Below are 24,247 nucleotides of genomic sequence, written 5' to 3' on the forward strand. Positions count from 1 at the left end.
AGAATTGAGTAGTTGTGACAGAGACTGCCCACAAAGCCTGAAATGCTGGGTTGGCCAAAAAGTTCGTTTGGGTTTTTCCAAATAAGATCTTACGGAAACCCGAATGAACTTTTTGGCCAAGCCAATATTTACCACCCTCTGGCCCTTTAAGATAAAGTTTGCTGACCCCGGCTTAGAAGACAATTTCACACTTTCTCCTTTCTCTTCAATCCCCACTCTTGTCCTGTCAGCTGACTACCTTGCTTCCTACTTTGCTGAGGAAACAAACAATCAGAAGAGAGCTTTCAAAACTTCCTTCACTACATCCATCCCCAGTACCTGCCCCACATTTTCTCTTCTTTCTTGCTGTTATTATAGACGAACTATCCAAGCTCCTGTCTAAGCCAGTCTTTGTCCTTCTGCACTAGCTCCCAAGCCCCCTTGCTTACTCAGGGACACTGCTTCAGCAATTCTTCCCTCTCCTCACACATCAATTTCCATCCTCCGTAGGTACGTTCCTATCAGCACACAAATATATTTCTCCTGTCTCTTCTTGACTCCACTTCCCCTGGCAGCTACGGTTTCATTTCTCTGTTCATCCTTGAAGCAAAACTTGAAAGAATTCTCCATATGCACTGCCTCCAAATTTTGCCCCTCTCCACTGAAACTGGTCAAGTCCAGGTCCCATATTTCCACGGTGCTAAACCCAACGGTGACGTCTCGGTCCTTATAGTACTTGGCTCGGCAGCAGCAGGTGACTAGGGAGCGCTCCCTCCTCCCTGATGCACTCCTACGCTTAGTTGCCTTGGTCTTCCTCCTACCTCACTTGTTCTATTTCCTGGTCTCCTTTCCTAGTTCTTCCTCTTCTCCTCAACCTCTTCAAGTCTCAGGGCTCAGTCTTTGGTTTTCTTCTCTTCTGTCTATAAACTTATACCAGTGAAGATTTCATCTGCTTTCATGACTTCAAATTCAACTATATGTCAACCACTCCCAGAATTATGGTATCACCAGCCTCTCTTCAGTTTGCTGGATCCAAGACATATCTAACTCACTACACCCCAGACCAAACCCCTGATCTTCCCTGCCAGTCTTCCCCAAACGTCTCGGTTGAGGGCTGCTCCACTCTTCCAGTTTCTCAGCCCTCCAGGCACCATTCTGACCGGCCTCCCCTCACCCCCTGGGCAGGCACTACCCCTCAAAGGCACAGGCACGCCCCCCACCTCAGGGCCTCTGGTCTTGGCTTTAGCCAAGAACATCCGTATTTGAGAGCTGCTCAGCTAACTCCTTTCTTCAAGTCTTCGCTCAGGTCTCATCTTTGCAGTAAGACTTCCCTGGGCCACTGCATCCTGCACCCCATTCATCATTCCTGACTCCTTACACTGCTGTACTTTTCATCAAAGTTCTTTCCTCTTAACATGTACTTATAACGTAGAGTCCTTATTCAGCCTCCCTCTGCTAGAATGTAAGCTCCACAAGAGTAGGGATCTTTATATTTTGTTCAGTGATGTATCCCAAACTCCTAGAACATTGCCTATCACAGAGCAGGCATTCAACAAATATTTGTTGAATGAGTGAACTGATTAGCAATGTCTACAGAGTGGGGTGTGGTGGGTTGAGATGGCCATAAATCCACAGATTCCACCCCAAGAGAGAGTAAATCACCCTCTGCTTGGCTAGCGCTGCCTACGGTATCACAGTGATATGAACACATACATGTCTGTCTCCCCTCCTGTCTGTGAATTGGCTATATCATGTTCATATGTGAATCCCCAGCATCTTGCACAGATATTTCAAATAATATATCAACTGTGAAAATGCTCTGTAGGGGGCTTCCCTGGTGGTGCAGTGGTTGAGAGTCCGCCTGCCGATGCAGGGGACACGGGTTCGTGCCCCGGTCCGGGAAGATCCCACGTGCCGCGGAGCGGCTAGGCCCATGAGCTATGGCTGCTGAGCCTGCGCGTCCAGAGCCTGTGCTCCATCCACAATGGGAGAGGCCACAACAGTGAGAGGTCCGCATACCACAAAAAAAAAAAAAAAAAAAAGCTCTGTAAACTGTGAAGTACAGTAGACATTAAAACATAGAATTACCATGATAGGTACAATACAGTACCTAACGACTGAATTTAACAACCTCCCAAAGTTATTTTTAGGACAGATGATAGCAAACGCATCCTGAAGCTATTGCCCTTACTCTTTACAGTTTTTTAAAAACCAGTTTACAGAGTAATCTAATTGATCTGAATTCAAACACACAGTACACTAGTTACAACCCTTTTGAGAATGAAGATGTTTAAATACAGAGTTGAATGTAAAATATTCTACCTGCCCATGTTGGATCTTTTTGGGTATTTACAGATTAATGATATTTCTTAAATATCCTATAACCACCAAAACAGGTCCAGTGTGTGTGTGTATATATATATATATATATATATATATATTTTTTTTTTTTTTTTTTTTTTTTTTTTTTTGCGGTACGCGGGCCTCTTACCGCTGTGGCCTCCCTTGTTGCGGCGCACAGGCTCCGGACGCGCAGGCCCAGCGGCCATGGCTCACGGGCCCAGCCGCTCCGCGGCATGTGGGATCCTCCCGGATCAGGGCATGAACCCGCATCCCCTGCATCGGCAGGCGAACTCTCAACCACTGTGCCACCAGGGAAGCCCCAGTATATATTTTTAACAGGCTTCTAGTTCTACGGATACTCCACAGAAATACTATTAAAATGTTTCTATTCCCAATTAACACGGGGAGGAAGCCATCATCCCCTTGTTAAAATCCCTAGGGCCCACTTACTGCAATCTAACTTGTATCTAACTTTTCTAAATTAAGAGAAGAAAAAAAAAAACTTGGCAAGTTCCTCATCACAAAGAATTTAAAACTTTCTTATTTTACCTTTGTTTTACAGCAATTATCACAAGAAACATCTGGGTATTTCTTACAAAAATAAGGATTAAATCCCTTTTCGCCAAAGTAAGCCAAAAGCTGTATTCTCCTGCATTCGGTTATATTTTCACAGTAATGTACCATACTATACAAATTATTGAAGTGAGTCTCTTTCGTATGATGGTTTCCATCTTTTTCCACTAAAAGAGATGAAGAACACAGTAAACATACTTATTAGAGTAGAAAAATAGAAAAGAATATCACAGAAATATTTAGAATAGGTTCATATAACTTTAAATATTAAATGAAATAAAATTATTCATAGCACTATATATCAACATGACATGAAGCTATATGATAATTAACTGAATATTTATGTTCATCTTCAAGATTGTAGTTTTGCAGGAATAAACATAGGTTGTCAGGAGTAGCTGAAAAAATTTTGCAACTCTTCATTATTCCCAACGATAAATATCTGAATTATATTTACTATATTTATCAGACAAGGATGTACTGAACCCAGCATCCAAAGCAAGCAGAGCATGGAGCCACGGCAGTGGGCTGTGCATCTCCCTGAGTATCTGGGATCAAAGTGGTTAAGCCAGTGGTTCTGAAACTATGTACCAAGGACCCCCCAGGGCTGGGGCGGGTGCTGCAATGAATTCACAGGGGTGCTGGCAGGTGTTTTAAATTTAAGAGAAACACAGCAATACCTGACATCTGTTGAACACCACACAAGCAACTAGTTGGAGGTAGTTTATGATGTGCTACTTTCCTTCTAATGACATTGTGAAGCTGAAATTTTGGCAGTTGCTATGATAAAAATAAGTACCTCCAAAAAATCAATGTGAAACAGGAAATGAGGGTGGCAGTGTCCAATCTGATTCCAAGGTCTGAGAACCACATGTACATACTTTTCATTTGTAAGCAATTGTTGTTAGTTAAAAATGAAATAAAAATTTTTTTTTCTGGTTTATGAGTATTACTTTTTTCAAATGGTTGCTAAGTGTTTAGCATTTAAATACTTACTAAATTATTTGGACCTAACTTAATATAGGTTCTGCTTAAAAACACAAATGGACACACTAAGTTTAAAAGTTTCATTTTTGCACTGAGAATTATCTTGGTATAGTGCAAGGGACATGGAATTTGCAATCAGATGAACCTGGATTCCATCAGGGCTCTGCCACTTACCTAGCTCTGTATCTCATTTTCCTCTTCCGTAAAACGAGGAGAATAATAGTAGTATCTTTTAGGGTTGTTGTGAAGATTAAATGAAGTGATATACGTAAAGCATTTAAGACAGCAGCATATAGTAAGTGGTAAGGAAACTTTATCATCATTATCACTACCCTTCCCCTTACCGCTGCGGCTGCTCTTGGGGGCAAGTTACAAAACCTTTCTGAAGCTCACTTTTCTCATGGGACTACCTCAAAAACTAGTGGTTACAAGCAAATAAGGTGAACATTACTTGGCACAGAGCTTGGTAAGTGCCATTTCCCGTGCTCAGTATCTCTACCAGAGTTCATTCAAAAGTGGTCTCAATACAGGCAATTTTACTTATTTATCTATTAGAAGGGGACTGGTTCAATAAACATGGAATACCATACTATGGAACTCTATGTAGTCAAGCTATGTGTACTAGTTGGAGTCATAATTACACCCTAGTGTTGACTGGAAAAAAAATCAGGTCAACATATACATATTAAAAAAGCACATTTATATAATAACTATAAATAGAGTATAACCTTTAAAAATTGTGAATCACTACGCTGTACACCTGAAACTTATATAATACTGTAAATCAACTACATCTTAGGGGAAAAAAAAGCACATATAATGGAATCGCATTTATATTGTAAAAAACCCTGCATTTGGGAAAGGTAAATATCAAATATAAGATATTGCCTAACTCCAATGAAGAGGTAAAGGGATGAGATAGGAGAGGGCTATGTAGGGGTTTTATTTCCTAACCTGGACGGTGGTACGTGACAGTTCATTATTTTTTTCCATTTTACCTTTCTGCATGCTTGAAATTTGTTATATACCAGGATGCATGCAGAAATTGGGCCTGGAAGGATACAAAGGAAATCAGTAACTGGAGTTATTTCTTAGGGCAGGACTGCATATGAGGCATGATTTGGAAATTTTTCAGTCCTCAACACATCTGTATCATTTGAATTTTACATAACAAGCATGTAATACTTTTATCATAAACATGAATTAAAATAAAACTTCCATGTCTATCTAAGTGCCTCTATTTTAAGGAAAACTGGACCCAAAACACCACAACTGCAGGGACAGATGACAAAAACGAGACCGAGGACGACAGCATGTGTCCCCAATGGAGCTCAGCTTACTTAGTATAAGCCTCTTCAGTCTGGTCACATCGTGGTAGGTATAGAAGAGCAGGCAGTGAGAGATTTCCCCATCTCTTCCAGCTCTGCCAGATTCTTGGTAGTAACCCTCCACGGATTTAGGGAGGGATGCATGGATCACAAATCGCACATCAGGTTTGTCAATCCCCATTCCAAATGCAATCGTCGCACAGATAACCTGATGTAAAAGCAAAAGCCTATTAGGCTCATAATGCATTTAAAGGAACATTTTTTAAATCAATCAATCAATTAATTTTTGGCTGCATTAGGTCTTCGTTGCTGCGCGCGGGCTTCTTTAGTTGCATTGAGCGGGGGCTACTCTTCGTTGTGGTGTGTGGGCTTCTCTTGTTGCGGAGCACGGGCTCTAGGCGCACGGGCTTCAGTAGTTGTGGCTCACGGGCTCTAGAGCACAGGCTCAGTAGTTGTGGCGCATGGGCTTAGTTCCTCCGCAGCATGTGGGATCTTCCCAGATCAGGGCTCAAACCCATGTCCCCTGCACTGGCAGGCGGATTCTTAACCACTGCGCCACCAGGGAAGCCCTAAAGGAACATTTTAATAATAGATGCTTCTAGAAGCTTTATCTTCTATCTTACTTTAAAATGTACTCTATATAAGAGTCTAATATCTTAACTTGGTTCCATTATTTAGCATGACTAATATGAGATTTTCATATTGATAATTTGCAGTTCTATTCAGACCCAAGAAAGTAAAGAGAAGCTCGGTGTGGCAGGCACTTGCTTGTGTGATTTGGGGCTATCACCAAGGGAGCCAGGATCAGCAGCAGTCGCCTCCTGATGTGTTACCACTGTTTGCTTGCGTATTTTTTTTTTGTTTTTTTTTTTTTGCGATATGCGGGCCTCCCACCACTGCGGCCTTCTCCGCCGCGGAGCACAGGCTCCGGACGTGCAGGCTCAGTGTCCATGGCTCACGGGCCCAGCCGCTCCACGGCATGTGGGATCCTCCCGGACCGGGGCATGAACCCGTGTCCCCTGCACCGGCAGGCAGACTCCCAACCACTGCGCCACCAGGGAAGCCCTCTCGTATGTTTTTGATATGGAGGTGTGGGGGTGTGGCTCACCCAGCCATGATACCCCTGTTGCCTCGGTAACTGTTTCTCAGGAGCTCTGGTTGTTCCCAGGGCTTGGGCTTTTAGAGGTCACTGCTGCTAGATTTTCCAATGACTCAGGAACAGTGGCGTTCTCACCTGCTCCAGGTGAGAACTTACTATCCGTTTTTCCAGTGGTAGCAAGTGATCACACACTAGCTCCTTTTATTCATCAGCTAATTTCAGAGTCAAAACTTGTGAAAACTGTATTGGAACTCGTGGGCAAAAGTCTGAGAGTTGCTTATACTAGGGTAAAAAAAAAAAGGCTGGAGACCGTGGATCTTGGTCTATGCAAATTACTCAGTGGAAGCAAGGTGATAGGTAAATTTCAGGAGCTTGATATATCAGTTTTTAGTAAAAAATCTCTTTCAAGCCTATCCATTTCAGTGGCAAATTTAGGACCTATAACCCAGCCAAAAATATTATATCTCCAGGCAAAATTACATTATACAAATAAAGCTGCAATGCTTTTTTTACCACCTAAAAAAATGAATTGCTACTTCAAAAATAGTATTTCAAAAGCAACTGGACGATCTGGCAGCCAGACTGAGGCTAATGACATGATTTCAGTAACTGTAAGTACCACAGCTAGGAGCTGCACGCCATGGATGGCAGACGGCGGGTGCTCATCAACGCTGGAGATGCTGGTGGCCTGTACTTTAGGTCAGCCATCTGTCTAAATTTATGGCACTGCTATCAAAGGCAAATCTCCTTGGGAAGAGAAAGTCTACTGTAGTCTCTAGAGGTGGGAGAGCAGGTAGAGAGGCTGTAAAGCAAGGTGTGTCAGCCCACAGGCGCACAGGTTTCCAAGAAGCCTGGGTGCATCTCCCAAGGTCGGGTGAGCACAGGGCTGTGAGGGAGGCTGCAGGCTCATGAGGTGACTATGATACCAATGCCTTCTGAGACTCTTTACTTCTTATAACTGGGAACACTGGCTTTGTGGAGTTGTTAATTCCTTCTTTATTTCTGTGTTGCTTTTAAAACTTCAGGCTAGGGACTTCCCTGGTGGCACAGTGGTTAAGAACCCGCCTGTCTACGCAGCCCTGGTCCGGGAAGATCCCACATGCTGCAGAGCAACTAAGCCCGTGCGCCACAACTACTGAGCCCATGTGCCACAACTATTGAAGCCTGCACTCTCAACCACTGTGCCACCAGGGAAGCCCAATCATCAGTGTTATTTTTAATAGTAAATAGCTTAAATGTCCTGAGAGCATGATTGGTTACATTATGGTACATCCCTGCCATTAAAAAATGGTTTATGAAGAAATTTTTAATGATATGAAAATGTTCGAATGTTAATAATGGATAAATGTAGGGGAAAATATAATTCAAAAGTGTGTAATCTCGGGCTTCCCTGGTGGCGCAGTGGTTAAGAATCCGCCTGCCAATGCAGGGGACACGGGTTTGTGCCCCGGTCTGGGAAGATCCCACATGCCGCAGAGCGGCTGGGCCCGTGAGCCATGGCCGCTAGCCTGCGCATCCGGAGCCTGTGCTCCACAACGGGAGAGGCCACAACAGTGAGAGGCCCGCATACTGCAAAAAAACAAAAACAAAAACAAAACACTGATGTAAACTCCACACCCATGTTTCAGATTTGAGGCTCTTAAATATGGTCTACCACATTGTTTTCCAGAAAGGCTCTCACGAGTACTACAGGAAATTGTCTCTGACAACACTGTCCCCGACAGTTAATAAAAGTTTGCTAATACAAGAGATAAACATGATCTCACTGTTTTAAATTTTAATTCCTTTGATTATTAGCAAAATTGCACTTAAAAAATTTGTATTTAGCCTTCTGTAGTTCCTCCTTTCCAACAGTTTCTTGATAGTCTTGAGTAATTTACTATTTGAGAAATGTTTTTCTTCTCACATTTTTACAAGCTCTTCATTATGTTTTATTTGAGGAAGCTATAGTTCCCATTTTGCTGTTGCCTTTAATTTTTTTCTACAGATATAGAAGTGTTTAGTTGTTTAGGTTTTTAATCATTTCTAGCAATTACTTCCTTTTGAGCTGTTTTTAAGCTTAGGTTCTCTTTCACTCAGCGTGCATACATTTAAAAATATCTGTACCTTTATTTACCTATAATAAACTTTGATATGAGGACTCAGAACAACTCTCCCCATCAGGTAACCAGTACGACTAGTTGAAAAATTTTCCTTTCCTAATTAATTTTGAATGCCTTCCTTATCATATATTGTTTTTACCTGTTTTCCAGTCTATTTCTGGATTTCTGTTCCATTGATCTTTAATGTATTGCAAAGCCAGTGTTCGTGTGTTATTATTTTCTTGCCAAATTCTTTTGGTTATTTTCACTTGAATATTCTTCCAGGCAAACTTTGGGAAAAGTTTATCAAAGGAAGAAAACACTGCAATTTTGATTAGCTACATATTAATTTGGGAAGAATGCCTTCTAGTTATGTCAGTGAACATAAACCAGTATTTTACATATCTGAAAAAGCCTTTCTATTGTTTCCGACATAAATGACAATGAGCTGGCGTGAAACTCTTAAGTCCCAGCCTTTCCTCTTCTGATTCTGGAGATAGTTCGCTTCTGTTTTTTTAATTTAGTGTAACTGTCTCAGGCATGTCTATTACTCGTTCTTTTTTTTTAAATTTTATTTATCGATTGATTGATTTTGGGCTGCATTGGGTCTTCGTTGCCGTGTGCAGGCTTTCTCTAGTTGCAGCGAGTGAGGTCTACATTTCATTGCGGTGCGTGGGTTTCTCATTGCAGTGGCTTCTCTTGTTGTGGAGCATGGGCTCTAGCACGCGGGCTTCAGTAGTTGCAGCACGTGGGCTCAGCAGTTATGGCTCGCGGGCTCTAGAGCGCAGGCTTGCTCTTTGTGGTGCACGGGCTTAGTTGGTCCGCGGCATGTGGGATATTCCCGGACCAGGGATTGAACCCGTGTCCCCTGCATTGGCAGGCGGACTCTTAAGCACTGCGCCACCAGGGAAGTCCCTCTCGTTCTTTGTTGAGTAACCTATTTTTTTATCTTCATGAATACAATTTCTTATAACTGTAAATCAAGCAAAATGTTATGAACTATGTCTACATGTAAGTTATTCCCCAGTGATCTTGAGATAACTCTTAAATTTGTTACATATTTGTTATGTATTTATTTATAATACCTTTGACTACTCTATTGATCTCAACTATCTCTATTTCTTTTTTGGGTATACTTACTATTCTTAGGCTGAACCCCTACTCTCCCAGCTACCAATAATTTTTTTGTTTTTTTCTGTTCAATTTTCATATGTTTTTTTTCCCTTCACATTCTCAAGTTATTCACTACATCACTGATTCAAACGTCTGCATTGAATTGAACCATTTGTGTCTTGATATATAATTCTATTTGTTTTATTTTTCTTGTATTTTCTTATCTGGATAAACTGACTTTATTTATCCCTTCATCTCAGCCTCTTCACAACATCTTCTTATGGCAAACTGTTTCTAGTTCATATAAGTCAAGTCTTCTTAAATCTTTCTGAGGATATTAAGCTGATATCCTCTAAGATTTCCTTTTGTTTTCCCTCAGGAAATAATTTTGGGAGATACTTTTCCTTCTGAATCTTCACAGTAATGATTTCTTTTTTTTGTGAGCTGAAAACTTCATAGGCTACAAAAAAATTATTAGTCATTCTCCTCAAATTCATCCTTGTATGTAGAGAGATCTATCCAAGTTTCATATTTGCCACAGTATGGGATGCCCTAGAATGTTCTTGCTTCCTTCTTGATCTACTTGGGTGATAAATTTATCCTCTCAGAAGTAGATGCTCAACATCATTAGTTATTAGGGAATGCAAACAAAAATCACAACGAGATACCACTTTATATACACTAGGATGGATATAGTAAAAAAAAGACAATGATAAGTGTTGGTGAGATGGAGACATGGGAACCTCATACATTGCTGGTAGGAATGCAGAATTTTGCAGCTGCTTTGCAAAACAGTTTGGCAGTTCCTCAAAAAGTTAAACAGAGTTTCCATATGACTGAGCAATTCCAATCTTACATCTACCCAAGAGAACTGAAAACATGTTCACACAAAAACCTGTACAGAAATGTTCACAGACGCATTATTCACAATAGCCAAAAAGTGGATACAGGGACTTCCCTGGTGGCGCAGTGGTTAAGAATCTGCCTGCCAATGCAGGGGACACGGGTTCGAGCCCTGGTCTGGGAAGATCCCACATGCTGCAGAGCAACTAAGCCAGCGTGCCACAACTACTGAGCCTGCGCTCTAGAGCCCGCGAGCCACAGCTACTGAACCCGTGCGCCTAGAGCCTGTGCTCCACGGCAAGAGAAGCCACCGCAATAAGAAGCCCGCGCACCGCAATGAAGAGTAGCCCCCGCTCACTGCAACTAGAGAAAGCCCGCACGCAGCAACAAAGACCCAATGCAGCCAAAAAAGAAAAAAGGAAAAAAAAGTGGATACAACCCAAATGTCTACCAACTGATGAATGGATAACAAACTGGTACTTCCATACAATGGAATATTATCCAGCCACAAAAAGGAGTGACGTACTGATACATGCTACAATATGGATAAATCTTGAAAACATGCTAAGTAAGAGAAATCAGTCACAGAAGAACACATATTGTATGATTCCATTTATATGAAATGTCCAGAATAGGAAACTCTATAGAGACAGATTAGTAGTAGTTAATAGATTAGTGGTTGCCAAGGACCGGGTGTTAGGGGAGTGAGGAGTGACTCCTAGTAGATATGGGGTTTCTTTCTGGGATCATGAAATGTTCTGGCATCAGACAGTGGTGACAGTTGCATGACCTTGTGAATGTACTAAACTCCACTGACTTGTAAACTTTGGAAGGGGGAATTGTATGGTATGTGAATTACATCTCAATAAAAAGTTTTTTTGATTTAAGAAAGAAAAAGTGGTTTCCCTGGTGGCGCAGTGGTTAAGAATCCACCTGCCAGTGCAGGGGACATGGGTTCGAGCCCTAGTCCAGGAAGATCCCACATGCCGCGGAGCAACTAAGCCCGTGTGCCGTAACTACTGAGCCTGCATTCTACAGCCCGCGAGCCATGACTACTGAGCCTGTGTACCACAACTACTGAGCCCACGTGCCACAACTACTGAAGCCCGTGCGCCTAGAGCCCATGCTCCACAACAAGAGAAGCCACCCCAGTGAGAAGCCCGAGCACTGCAACGAAGAGTAGTCTCTGCTCACCACAACTAGAGAAAGCCTGCATGCAGCAATGAAGACCCAATGCAGCCAAAACAAACAAATAAATAAAATAAATTTTAAAAAAAGAAAGAAAAAGCAATTTTAGATGTCTCAAAAAACATCAGTTTTTAAATCTGCCTTATTTTGATGTTTACTACCTTTAAGGTGAAAACAATTTTCATCCTACATGTACAAGGTGGCTTATGTACTATAAAATATTGTTTCCTTTGTTTATTTTTAAAAATGTTACCTGGCAGCCATCCTGATTAATCCACTTGTGCTGTACTTCATCTCTGGCAGAGTCACTGAGGCCAGCATGATACGCCAGAGCAGCGAGACCATCTTTCTGTAATGTGTCAGCCACTGTGTCACATTCTCGCCTGGAAAGGCAGTAAATTATCCCTGAGTCATCTGCCAAGAAACCAAACAGTATTGTGAAACGAGGACTTTTAACATAAATAACACAACCTACATTATGTTCTCAGAAATATCTGAATTGTAAACAGAGGTATAGTTTTCTCCATAGTTTTCTTACAGCAGAGGAAAACAACATAGGTAGAATAAGTCAAGCAACGGATCACGTGCACTGGAAATGACAAGATTTAACCTTTAATCCTGTCCCTCCAAATAACTCCTTAGGTAGACCTGGAGGAACCCTGGGCTCTGTTTCACACTTGCTATAAAATGGAAAGGCACTCTTCACGAACTGTAGAAAGCATATGGCAATACCTATCAAGAGCCTTAGAAATGCTCCTGTTTTTTTTTTTTTTTTTTTTTGCGGTACGCGGGCCTCTCACTGCTGTGGCCTCTCCTGTTGCGGAGCACAGGCTCCGGACGCGCAGGCTCAGCGGCCATGGCTCACAGGCCTAGCCGCTCTGTGGCATGTGGGATCTTCCCTGGCCAGGGCACGAACCCGTGTCTCCTGCATTGGCAGGCGGACTCTCAACCGCTGCGCCACCAGGGAAGCCCAATGCTCCTAACCTTTGATTCAGTTTCTTTCTAGGAAACAAATCTAGGAAATAAAGTGATCCGAGGACTTATTATATAAGAAGTTTTGTTTATAATTTTTAAAATTAGAAAAATCTTAAGGGCCAGCATTAGGACAATAATTAAGAAAGGAATTTATAAACTAAAACAAATTGCAACTATTAAGTGTTTTCTAAGTTTTTAAAATGACATGAGAAAATGTTTAAAATATAAAACAGGGTAAAGGTAGAAACACTGTAGATACAGTATGCTAATGGAAGGAAAAATGCATACAAAAATTATTGGAAGGAAATAAACCAAAATGGTAACAGTGACTTGTCCTATGGTGAGGCTTGTCTTTTGATTCTTTCTTTTTTTTTGTTGCTTTCTAAATTCTCTTCACTATATTTCTTGCTGTTTGTATGTATGCTATTTTTAAAATCAAAAAATAAAAGGTATTAAAGAAAAAGTCATCTCTCTGTGGCAGAGCCAAAGATACAGATACACACACAAGCTATTATTTATATTAGGTGCCTGGGAGAGGGGGGGGACTGGAAAAGGAAATTACTGACTTTTTCTTGGTCTATCTCTGCATTGTTTGATTTATTCAAACAAATACGTATACTAATTAAAGAAAATGAAATAGAGATGTTTAACAAAAAAATTCTCCATGGAAAAGTAGAAAAGAGGTTACATGGAAAACTACCATGAATTTCAGAATCTCATTTTAGTTAATATAACTCAAGGGCAGACACACTTGGGAGAAGGCACTAAAACAGAGCTGTGTAATTCATTAACTGATAGAAGCCAGAGGAAAGACAGTGAAACCATGAATTACAATACAGGTGTGTAGGAGGGAGTATTTAATATACTTTTTGTTAGGGTTTATTGTTAACAAACCAAATGAGATTTTATAATTTCCAGAATTGAGAGAGTTGCAATATTCTGCTCTATGAATAACAAGTTAGTGCTATTATAATGAGAAAAGAAATGTTTAATATGCAATTTTATATATTCAATTGTGGTACTAAAAAGACACTTATTACTTCTAGACATGATTTATCACATGGCTGTACTCACGTGGGTGATGCTTTCTGATCCATTCTAAGCAATCAAATGCCACCTTTTTTGGTTTTTTGGGTAACACGTAGTATTTTAGATTATGTCTGTTGAAGCTCATGCTAAACCTAAAAGAAGTCGCAAACGTAAAATTTTGTTATTATGAGAAAATATAGTTTTAGCCATCTTCAAAAATTAAATGCTGATTTTCCACCATGCAAACCTAATTATCAAGTTGTCTTAAAGTGAATGTAGCTACTGGCAGCTTACATGATAAAACACAGATGGAAGTTAGGTTAAGGATTAAGAATGGTGATAAGGAGGCAATGTCTACGGGACTAGTTATTAACAAAGAATCAGAAGGAATGCAGAAGAGAAAAACCTGTAGAAAAGACAGCAGCCAGTCTCTAAGATGAGGTGGATTAAAAGCAGAGATGGCTAAAACGTTATTTAAAAGATTAAGAAAATCATAGAGAAAACATAGGCCACCAACCCCCCCAAATTTTGACTGTGTACAGAAGAGTGAGGAACTGGTTGCAGGGCTGCAGGAGCTCAAGCCTGCAGACCCTGATCTCTGTACTTTGGCTGTGTGCCCAAGGGGAGTGCGGCTGACTCCGAGACAGATGTGCTCCTCTTTCTCTGGCCTTTTGCTCTTGGTCCCACACTTCCTCCCACTTCCTTAGTGAGCTCTTCCTCTCCATTATCTCCTTTCTTGTGCTTCAGTCTCTTCTGTGAACTCTTCCCTTTTATCTCTGCATATGTTCTAGGACCCCCAATCCTAAAACCAACAAAAGCTTCTCTTGACCCTACATACATTCCACTGCAGCTGGCATCCCTCCTCGTTCCTTCCCTCCAAAGGCAAGTTTCTAAGACTTATGCCCCCAACCAACCAACCATACATCCAATTTCAACTCTCATCATTTCCATTCTGGCTTTCGCCATTACCATTCTGCCAAAATTGTTTTAGCAAAGCTTTTGTTTTATTTACTTATTTTGTGGCCGCACCACGCAGCAGGTGGGATCCTAGTTCCCCGATCAGGGATGGAATCCGCACCCCTTGCGGTGGAAGCGCACAGACTTAATCACTGGACCACCAGGGAAATCCTATGAAAGCTTTTAAAAACTGAAGGGTAAGGGAATTGTTACAGGGCCCTTGGCCCTGACGACACCCTCCAGCTGTGCCAGGTTCCAACATTGCCACAGAAAGGAGAGAGAACACTATCTAATGAGTTAAAGTTAGAGCACAAAGACATCTCAGTGCCTGGGTGGACGGAAGGAAACAAAGAGACCATGAACAGCAATAACCTGTGGTAAGGAGGTTGCCTCTAGACAGGGGGTGGGGATCAGAGGGAGGAAAGATGGGGAATAAAACCACTGCCTTTCTGTCTTTGTATCTAAGTCCAAGCTAGATGGGTCCAGGTTTTGTTGCCATTGATAAGATAAGCATTTAGTTTTAGGACTAAAGAACGCAACACTTCACATGTGGAGGGCAGTAGTCGTGTTCCTGAAGGGGCTGTAATACAGATAAGAAGGCCATGCAGTAGGCAGTGGTTCTTTCAACTGTGCAGGTAATCTTTCAACTGTGTCTGGTGTGCGCACTGGTCTGTAAGTTATTTATTTATTTATTTATTTATTTATTTATTTATGGCTGCGTTGGGTCTTTGTTGCTGTGTGTGGGCTTTCTCTAGTTGCGGTGAGCAGGGGCTACTCTGTTGCAGTATGCGGGCTTCTCATTGTGATGGCTTCTCTTGTTGCGGAGCACGGGCTCTAGGCATGCAGGCTTCAGTAGCTGTGGCACGTGGGCTCAGCAGTTGTGGCACGTGGGCTCAGTAGTTGTGGCTCGCGGGCTTAGTTGCTCCGTGGCATGTGGGATCTTCCTGGACCAGGGCTTGAACCCATGTCCCCTGCACTGGCAGGCGGATTCTTAACCACTGCGCCACCAGGGAAGCCCCACGCACGCTGGTCTTTTGTCAGACTTCATTCTCTTACCTCTCCACGCGGTTGGCTATCCTTACCGAAAACTCTATTAGTGCTCACACCCGTGGGGTTTCTCCCCCTTACCTCTCTGACTTCTTCCTCTCCTTCTCTCCTTTCCTTGCTTACTCCTTAAGTGAGAATCACCCCCCAAAATGCTTGGCTCTTCTTTCTTCTTCCCCTATATTACCTTCTTCAGGGACCTCACTCTCACTGCTTTAAACAGCACCAAATATCATTCCTGCGAGTCCCAACTTGCACCCCCAGCTTAGACCTCTTTTCAGAGTTCTAAACCACAGTCCAACTTCTTTCAGGTCAGTGGTCTAAAGTTGGGGTGTGCATACCCCTAGGGTTCACAAAGACTTTCCAAAGGTACATGAGCAAAGACAATTTTAAAGGAATCAATTTCCAGATCCTCTGTTTTCACACTTACGAATTTCCCCCTAAAGATGGATCTGAGAATGCCTGTAGTCAGGACTCCCTGCTTGTTACTCCTACCCTGTTCTTTCCTTTTACAATTGTCTCTCACTTTTGGAAAACAAACAAATTTTACTTTTCACCCATTCTCAACTTTACCACTGTGCATTGTTTTGGACATAAAAACCTCCAGTACACCAAATAAAACAAATTGAAATATAGTATGGGTGTAGATGAAACTTGCTCTAATCCAAATACCAGAAACTCTTGGTAGGGCTTCATGTCTCTAAGTGTTTTACATTATTTCTGTTAAGAGTAAAGTATAACATCAGGAATAAAGTATTTTGGCCTTTATTGGGGTGTTCTGATTTCAGATATACTGAGAGTAAGGCGGTGGGAGAGAAGATCATTCTCACTTTATGAAGTTGCTTCTTTCATTCCAATTGTCATAAAACGCATTACTCTGAGGGTCTTGTGAGACTACTGTTAAACAATACTTCGAAACCATCCCTCTTAAGATATCATTTAGGGTTTCCCTGGTGGTGCAGTGGTTAAGAATCCACCTGCCAATGCAGGGAACACGGGTTCGAGTCCTGGTCCGGGAAGATCCCACATGCCGTGGAGCAACTAAGCCCACACACCACAACTACTGAGCCTGCACTCCAGAGTCTGCGAGCCACAACTACTGAGCCCGTGTGCCACAACTACTGAAGCCTGCACGCCTAGAGCCCATGCTCCGCAACAAGAGAAGCTACTGCAGTGAGAACCCCGTGCACCACAACAAAGAGTAGCCCCCGCTCACTGCAACTACAGAGAGCCCGTGCGCAGCAATGAAGACCCAACGCAGCCAAAAATAAATAAATAAATAAATAAAATGTTTAAAAAATGCTGAAAAATATCCATAAAAAAAAAAGATATCATTTCTATGTACAAAACACTTAGAGATCTTTTAGTGCTTGAAATGGCAGAAGAATGTGTAGCAGATTGTGGCAAAAAAGACGGTAGATAAAGGACTTGATATGCCCATAGACTCTTTTTTTTTTTTTTTGCGGTACGCGGGCCACTGTTGTGGCCTCTCCCGTTGCGGAGCACAGGCTCCGGACGCGCAGGCTCAGCGGCCATGGCTCACAGGCCCAGCCGCTCCGCGGCATGTGGGATCTTCCCGGACTGGGGCACGAACCCGTGTCCCCTGCATCGGCAGGCAGACTCTCAACCACTGTGCCACCAGGGAAGCCCGCCCATAGACTCTTCTGATTGTTCTGTTATTTACAATCACTGCCACAGCAAAGGAAACTGCAGTCCTGATAAAATTAAGGCATAAAAAGAATTGCCCAGGAATACAAATGATGTAGATATTCTTGAAACTTATTTGATATGATTTGGGCTTAAGTTGGGAATGGTGCATGTGTCTGTCTCCCTACCAATAGGAATGCTGAAATGATTATACACAAGAATGGCTTTACTGCTCTTCCCTACAAATTACACTTTAATTTCAGAACCATGTTTTATACATTAAAAAAAAAAAGTTTTGGGTCAAAAAAAGAGAGACAACAGCAAGTGCTGGTGGAATCAGAACCCACTATACCACCGGCGGGAATGTAAAATGGTGCAGCCGCTTTGGGAAACAGTCTGGCAAAAGGTTAAAACAGTCCTCAAAAGGTTAAAAATAGTCACCATACGACCCAACAATTCCACTCCTGGGTATATACCCAAGAGAAATGAAAATACAGGTACACACAAAACCTTTTGTTTGTGAATGTTCATATGCAGTTCAAACCCATGTTGCTCAAGGGTCCACTGTATTCACACAATTTGTTATAATGAGAAAGTTAACAGTCTCTTAGAGGTCATTACATATAACATATCTTACTTGGCCTGTTGGAAAATGGATGTTTGGAATTAACAGATATTCTAGTTAGGGAGAGTTCACATCAATTGATGAATGGATAAATAAAATGTGGAATGCCTATTCAATGGAAGATTATTCAGCCATAAAAAGGAATGAAGTTCTGATATGTGTTACAACACGGATGACCCTTGAACACAGGTTAAGTGAAAGAAGATGGGCACAAATGAGGAGAGAATGGGGAGTGACTGCTGAGTACTAGGTTTCTTTTTGGGGTGATGAAAATGTTCTAAACTTAGATTCGGGGGATGGTTGCACAACTCTGAAAATACAAACAAACGCACTAAATTCTAACCTTTAAATGGGTGAATTTTGTGGTGTGTCAATTATATCTCAATATTTTCTTTTCTAAAAAAGCTTTGGATTCCAAAATATCTTCACAAAGGGAGTACTGATGTTGCCATTAAAATGGTAAATATTATTAGGTCCAGGGTGTCAAACCCATGTCATTTTAAGTGATGTGTCAGGAAATGGAATCAATTTGCACTCAGCTCTTGTTGCTCTTGGAACTGAGGCACTGTCATGAGGATATGCACTAAGTAGTTTATGTGAACTTAAAAACAAAGAATTTTTTTTTATATGTAAGAAAATAAGTTTGGCCAATTGGTTTGGCAATGACAACTGGCTTTGCCAGTTAGGTTATATGGTAGTCATGTGCCACTGTTGAATAGTTTTGACAAAACTATTATTTAAAAGCATATCAGGGACTTCCCTGGTGGTCTCGTGGTTAAGAATCCGCCTTCCAATGCAGGGGATGCGGGTTCGATCCCTGGTTGGGGAACTAAGATCCCACATGCTGCCGGGCAACTAAACCCACGTGCTACAACTACTGAGCACGCGGGTCACAACTAGAGAGCCCATGTGCCACAAATACAGAGCCCACACGTCCTGGAGCCTGTGTGCCACAACTACTGAGCCCGTGTGTCACAACTAGAGAGAAGCCCGCACCCTGCAATGATGAGCCCGCTCACTGCAGCGGAGGATCCAGCATGCCGCAACGAAGATCCAAGTAACAGAAACTAAGAACCGACGCAGCCAAAAATAAAAGGAATAAATATTAAAAAAAAAAAAAAGTTGAGGACTAGGAAAGCATATTAAGAGTCCCTGCACACAGCAGAGAAGACAGATAAGCTCTTTGAGGGACTGGTATAAAGAAAATTATTTTAAAAAAAGAAAAGCATATCACCTGATTAAAAATATATGTCAAAAATATACTAGGAAAGGTGTACTGAAACTAATAGTATTTTGATTTCCCCAATTCCTTCAAATATACTGGACACAAGATTCACCTGACTGAAAGAGTAACACAAATACTTAATAGTCATTAGAAAAGTTTTGGTAAAGCATTTTTTTTAGGGTGTATTTCCCAGAAAAAGTAAAGTAACTAATGATCTGACTTATTTTGTCAGTCAGATGGTTTTCAATTCTTCGCTTTTCACAATATTTGCAGGACTCAATTGAGATGTCAGCTGACAGATCATTAAAAATAATTTTTGATGACAGATCATATTTTGGCATTTACATCAGAAGGAATTCGAATAATTGAGCGTTAATACTGTAATAAAATGTTTTCCATTCCTATCTACATGTTTATGTGAGCAACATTTCTCAATGCTATAAAATATACCTATAAAAATAAGAAATATGAACAGACTTGATTTATCCATAGATATATGTACTAATTGGGAAAAAGTCCTATCTCATTAAGTTACACATTCCCCATCAAAATTTATACTTAAGAATTATTTTCAAAAATATTTAAGCTATTCTGATCAGTCAGGTACTACTAATGATTATATATAATTCAATTAGGACAAAAATTTTGGTATAGGAAATTTAAAAATAATTTATATATATATTTTTCTTGCAGGTAAATATGACAGAGTAAGCAACAGGCTTCATGCATAAAAATAGGATAAAATTAGGATAAAATTCTGTAGGGAAACTGAAAGAGATATATGAATTTGAAAAGAAAAGGGGAAATTAAAAAACCTGTTAAAGAGTTAAAATTTTTATTATGTCTTCTATAAGTGGAAGATAGTAGGTACAGAATTGCTATATTATGTTTATAGTCTACTGGATACATTTAAAAGAGCTAAGTAACAATTCTGTTTAAAAATGTTATTTACAACAGACCACTGTTCTCTTTATTTAAACTCATGTTGAGGAATTTCCTGGTGGTTCAGCAGTTAGGACTCCATGCTTTCACTGCCAAGGGGCTGGGTTCAATCCCTCGTTGGGGAACTCCCTCAAAAAACCAAAACAAAACAACAAAAAACAAAAAAAGTCATGTTGAAAAATTTTAGGTATCAGGTTTAGAAATGTACAAGTGGTACAATTCTCCAAAATTCTTTTAAGTCTCGTTGATTCAACTCTGCTTTCTCTCTGGATTCTGTCCCCTCCTTCCACTTCTGGTGTTGCCAATCTCTCTCCTAGATGGCTACAACTGGGTTCCTAAAGGGCCACCCTACCTCTAATCTCTTGTTCCTCCATTCCATCTTCTGTTCCACTGCCAGGGTTATCATTCAACCATACAGTTCAGATCAAGCCACTTCCCAGGTCAAAATGCCTACATAAGAAAGTCCAAATACTTTACCATCATGATATGCAAGACCCTCCAGATCTGGCCTCAAGCCACCTTTCTAGGGTCATCCCTTTATATTTCTCTTCTTATCCAATGGATTATCCACCATTCCTTGGGCCTGACCTGTAATTTCATGCCAGAAACTTCAGCCCTGAATTCTCACTCTTCACCTGTTAAAATGCCATTCACCTTCCACTTCATACCCACTAGGATGAGTATAATCAAAAAGATACAGTAACAAGTGTTGGTGTGGATGTGGAGAAATTGCAACCCTCATATACTACAGAAGGTGAAATGGTGCAGCTGCTTTGGAAAATAATCGGGAAGCTCTTTAAAAGATTAAATGTAGAATTACCATATGACCCAACAATTCTACTCCTAGGTATATGCCTAAGAGAAATAAAAACTTACATCCACATGACAACTTGTATACAAATGCTCACAGAAGCATTATTAATAACAGCCAAAGAATGGAAGCAACTCAAATATCCATTACATGATGAATGGATAAATAGAATATACATACAATAAAAAAAGGATGAAATACCAATATGTGTTACAACATGGACGGACCTTGAAAATGTTATGTTAAGTGAAAGAGGCCAATCACAAAAGGCCACATAATGTATGATTCTATTTACATGAAATGTCCAGAATAGGCAAAAATCTATGGACACAGAAAGTAATTAGTGATTGCCTAGAGTTGGGGCGATAGGGAATAGTGGGAATTGACTGCTAATGGGTATGGAGTTTCTTTTAAGTGAGACAAAAATGTTCTAAAATTAGGTAGTGGTGGAGTTGCACAGCCCTGTGAATAAATGAAAAATAAAGCAAAACATCAACCCATAGAACTGCATACTTCAAATAGGCGAATTTTAAGGTATGTAATTTATATCTCAGTACAGCCGTTTAAAACTTTAAAAAGACCATTGTTCCTACAAAGTCCACTTCCTTTATAAAACCCTACCTGACCCTCCTCGTAACCGTTAGTTGTTACTTTGGGTTACAGTCAATCTTGCCTTCCAAGTTCCAGCAGTCAATTTACATCTCTAATCACCACTTACTACATTCTGCATTTGGTACAGTATTTAAAGGGTTCTGAAAGCAGACTGTTTGGGTTTAAGTCCTCACTCCAATACTTGCTAGGTGTATGACTTTGTTTAAGCTGTTTAATTTCTCTGTGTTTCAGTTTCCTCATCCATAAAGTGAGGGAAATAGGAGCACTGACCTCATAAGACTTTTGTGTGGATAAATGAGTCAATACACATAAAATGCCAAGAACAGTGCCTGGCACATTGTATAGGCTAGATATGTAAGTGTTAGCTATTATTGTGGTATTATAGTATTATTGTTGTATTTACTGTCTAAATGTCTATCTCTTTTCTCTTTCTCAGTTTGTATTTTAAGGCCCTAAGGAAAAGGAATAAAGTCAATCCATTTTACTTATTTCCATCCTCATATTTCCCAAAGATGAAGAATACTATCACAGACTGGCAGTAGGAGAGAAGCATGGGGGCCATGGCTTCAACCCTAGGGACACATGCCTTCACCAGGGCCATGACATAGCAGCAGTTGGGAAATGTAATCCAAACAAGAGGCCTATGGGCAGAAAAGAAGATAAGGAAAAAAATGTAACAGAAAGTGTTTGTTAAAATCTTTTACTTCCACTCAGGGATTTAAATTCTCCCAAATATAGAAGTACCAAATATATTAAGGAGTCAACAGACCTGCCCAAATTTTCATATTTTACCCACATTTACCAAAGTTCCTCCATATGTTTCATTTATTCATTCTTACTGAGTGCCAAATATGCACAGGGCACCACATGCTAGACTCAGGAAATGTACAATCTATTACTTTTCCAAGCAGACCTCCCCCGCACATTACTAGGAAAAGATATTAAACCTGTATGTGCAATGTTTACTCAAACAAAAATGACAAATTCTACACTTTCAAAAGGTTATTCAAAAGGTGAATTGAATTTATATCACTTCTTTTAACTATGGGCATTTGGCAATTAATATTACTAGTCTAAAAGAATAGTAGATTGTGGGCTTCCCTGGTGGCACAGTGGTTGAGAGTCCGCCTGCCGATGCAGGGGACACAGGTTCGTGCCCCGGTCTGGGAAGATCCCACATGCCGCGGAGCGGCTGGGCCCGTGAACCATGGACGCTGAGCCTGCGCGTCCAGAGCCTATGCTCCGCAACAGGAGAGGCCACAACAGTGAGAGGCCAGTGTACGCAAAAAATAAATAAATAAAAGCTTTTATAGATCAATGGAGTACTTGTAGAAGCAAATTTCTAGCATGTGGGTTCTTCACTAGAACCTGAAGACACCTTAAATATAATGTTGTAATGTAAATCAATTACGGAAGAAAATATTTTTTCCCCCAAATTTTATACAAACACTCCTCTTCAAGTAAGATTAAAATAAAAATTTTGCATTCTGGGGCTTCCCTGGTGGCGCAGTGGTTGAGAGTCCGCCTGCTGAAGCGGGGGACATGGGTTTGTGCCCCGGTCCGGGAGGATCCCACGTGCCGCGGAGCGGCTGGGCCCGTGGGCCATAGCCGCTGGGCCTGCGCATCCGGAGCCTGTGCTCCGCAACGGGAGAGGCCGCAGCAGTGAGAGGCCCGCGTACCGCAAAAAAAAAAAAAAAAAAAAAAAAAAAGAATCCGCCTGCCAATGCAGGGGACACCGGTTTCAGCCCTGGTCCGGGAAGATCCCACATGCCATGGAGCAAATAAGCCTGTGCGCCGCAACTACTGAGCCTGAGCTCTAGAGCCCGCGAGCCACAACTACTGAGCCCACGCTCCACAACTATTGAAGCTCACATGCCTAGAGCCCGTGCTCTGCAACAAGAGAAGCCACTGCAGTGAGAAGCCCATGCACCACAACAAAGAGTACCCCCACTTGCCGCAACCAGAGAAAGCCTGCGCGCAGCAACGAAGACCCAATGCAGCCGAAAAAACAAAAAACAAAAACCATACTGGCTCCCAGCCCCCCAAATTCTGATATAATTGGCATTGGGTACAACCTGGGCATTGGGATTTTTAAGACTCCATAGATGATTCTAATGTGCAGCAATCTGGGAACCACTGCCCCAGGGTTTCAAAATTAATAAGTTTCGACAACTTACACCTGAGGTCTAAGAATCTTCAGCTGAGTGAGGATGTCCTTCTGTACCCTGGGATTAGCTGTGGCAGTAAGAGCCATCACTGGAACAGAGGGAAACTTCTGGCGAAGCATATTCATTCTTTTGTAATCTGGACGAAAATCATGTCCCCACTAGTTGGAAAAAAAAAAAATACTGCTTTTCAGACTATTTGGATCTTCCTTATATAAAGCAAAGATTGCTCACTATATTAAGAACCACCTTATTCTTCAGTGAAATAGCAGAATAATTCACTCAATACTTTTTCTCTTGGCTCTGAAAATATATATACTGTTGGTAGTACAATCTATTGCTATCTCAAGACATAGAGAACAGTATTTACCTGACTGACACAATGTGCTTCATCAATAACAAAACGTGCCAAGAGCTTCCTCTCATACAGATTCTCCAGAGTAGAAATCAGTCTGTTACTTGCACAGACCTAGACCAGAAATGCATTAATCAGACATTTAAAAACATTTAAACATATCACCTTAAGGATTTGGTTGTCTTTAAGTTCCACTATGACTTAAGTTGTATTAAAACCTCCACATAAAATTGGTTCTGATTTCGATCTACAAATAGAATTAGAAGTAATAGGAAATAGCAAATGAGACATTTTAGAATGTTTACCCACATTTAGCAAACAGTTTT

General features: G+C 41.1%; 1 protein-coding gene across 31 annotated transcripts in view; it reads right to left on the reverse strand.

The window, feature by feature from the left end:
* Positions 1-24,247, reverse strand: part of BLM (BLM RecQ like helicase) — a 113,858-nt gene that overhangs the window by 47,662 nt on the left and 41,949 nt on the right. For 30 of the 31 annotated variants that reach the window (XR_004525299.2, XR_012329609.1, XR_012329599.1 and 27 more), the window contains exons 11-16: positions 23,937-24,035; positions 23,579-23,727; positions 13,584-13,690; positions 11,788-11,948; positions 5,223-5,418; positions 2,872-3,062 (exon numbers count right to left, since the gene is read on the reverse strand). Coding sequence is in view for 3 of the 31 variants with exons in the window: in XM_073799835.1 (XP_073655936.1) it covers positions 2,872-3,062; positions 5,223-5,418; positions 11,788-11,948; positions 13,584-13,690; positions 23,579-23,727; positions 23,937-24,035 (903 nt within the window). In the remaining 28 variants the exon portion in view is untranslated. Of the gene's footprint in view, positions 1-2,871; positions 3,063-5,222; positions 5,419-11,787; positions 11,949-13,583; positions 13,691-20,460; positions 22,043-23,578; positions 23,728-23,936; positions 24,036-24,247 lie in introns of those variants that run through there. The other variant, XM_033852174.2, reaches the window with a different exon arrangement.

This window comes from Tursiops truncatus, chromosome 2 (assembly GCF_011762595.2).
Source record: "Tursiops truncatus isolate mTurTru1 chromosome 2, mTurTru1.mat.Y, whole genome shotgun sequence".
NCBI classification, from domain to species: Eukaryota; Metazoa; Chordata; class Mammalia; order Artiodactyla; family Delphinidae; genus Tursiops; species Tursiops truncatus.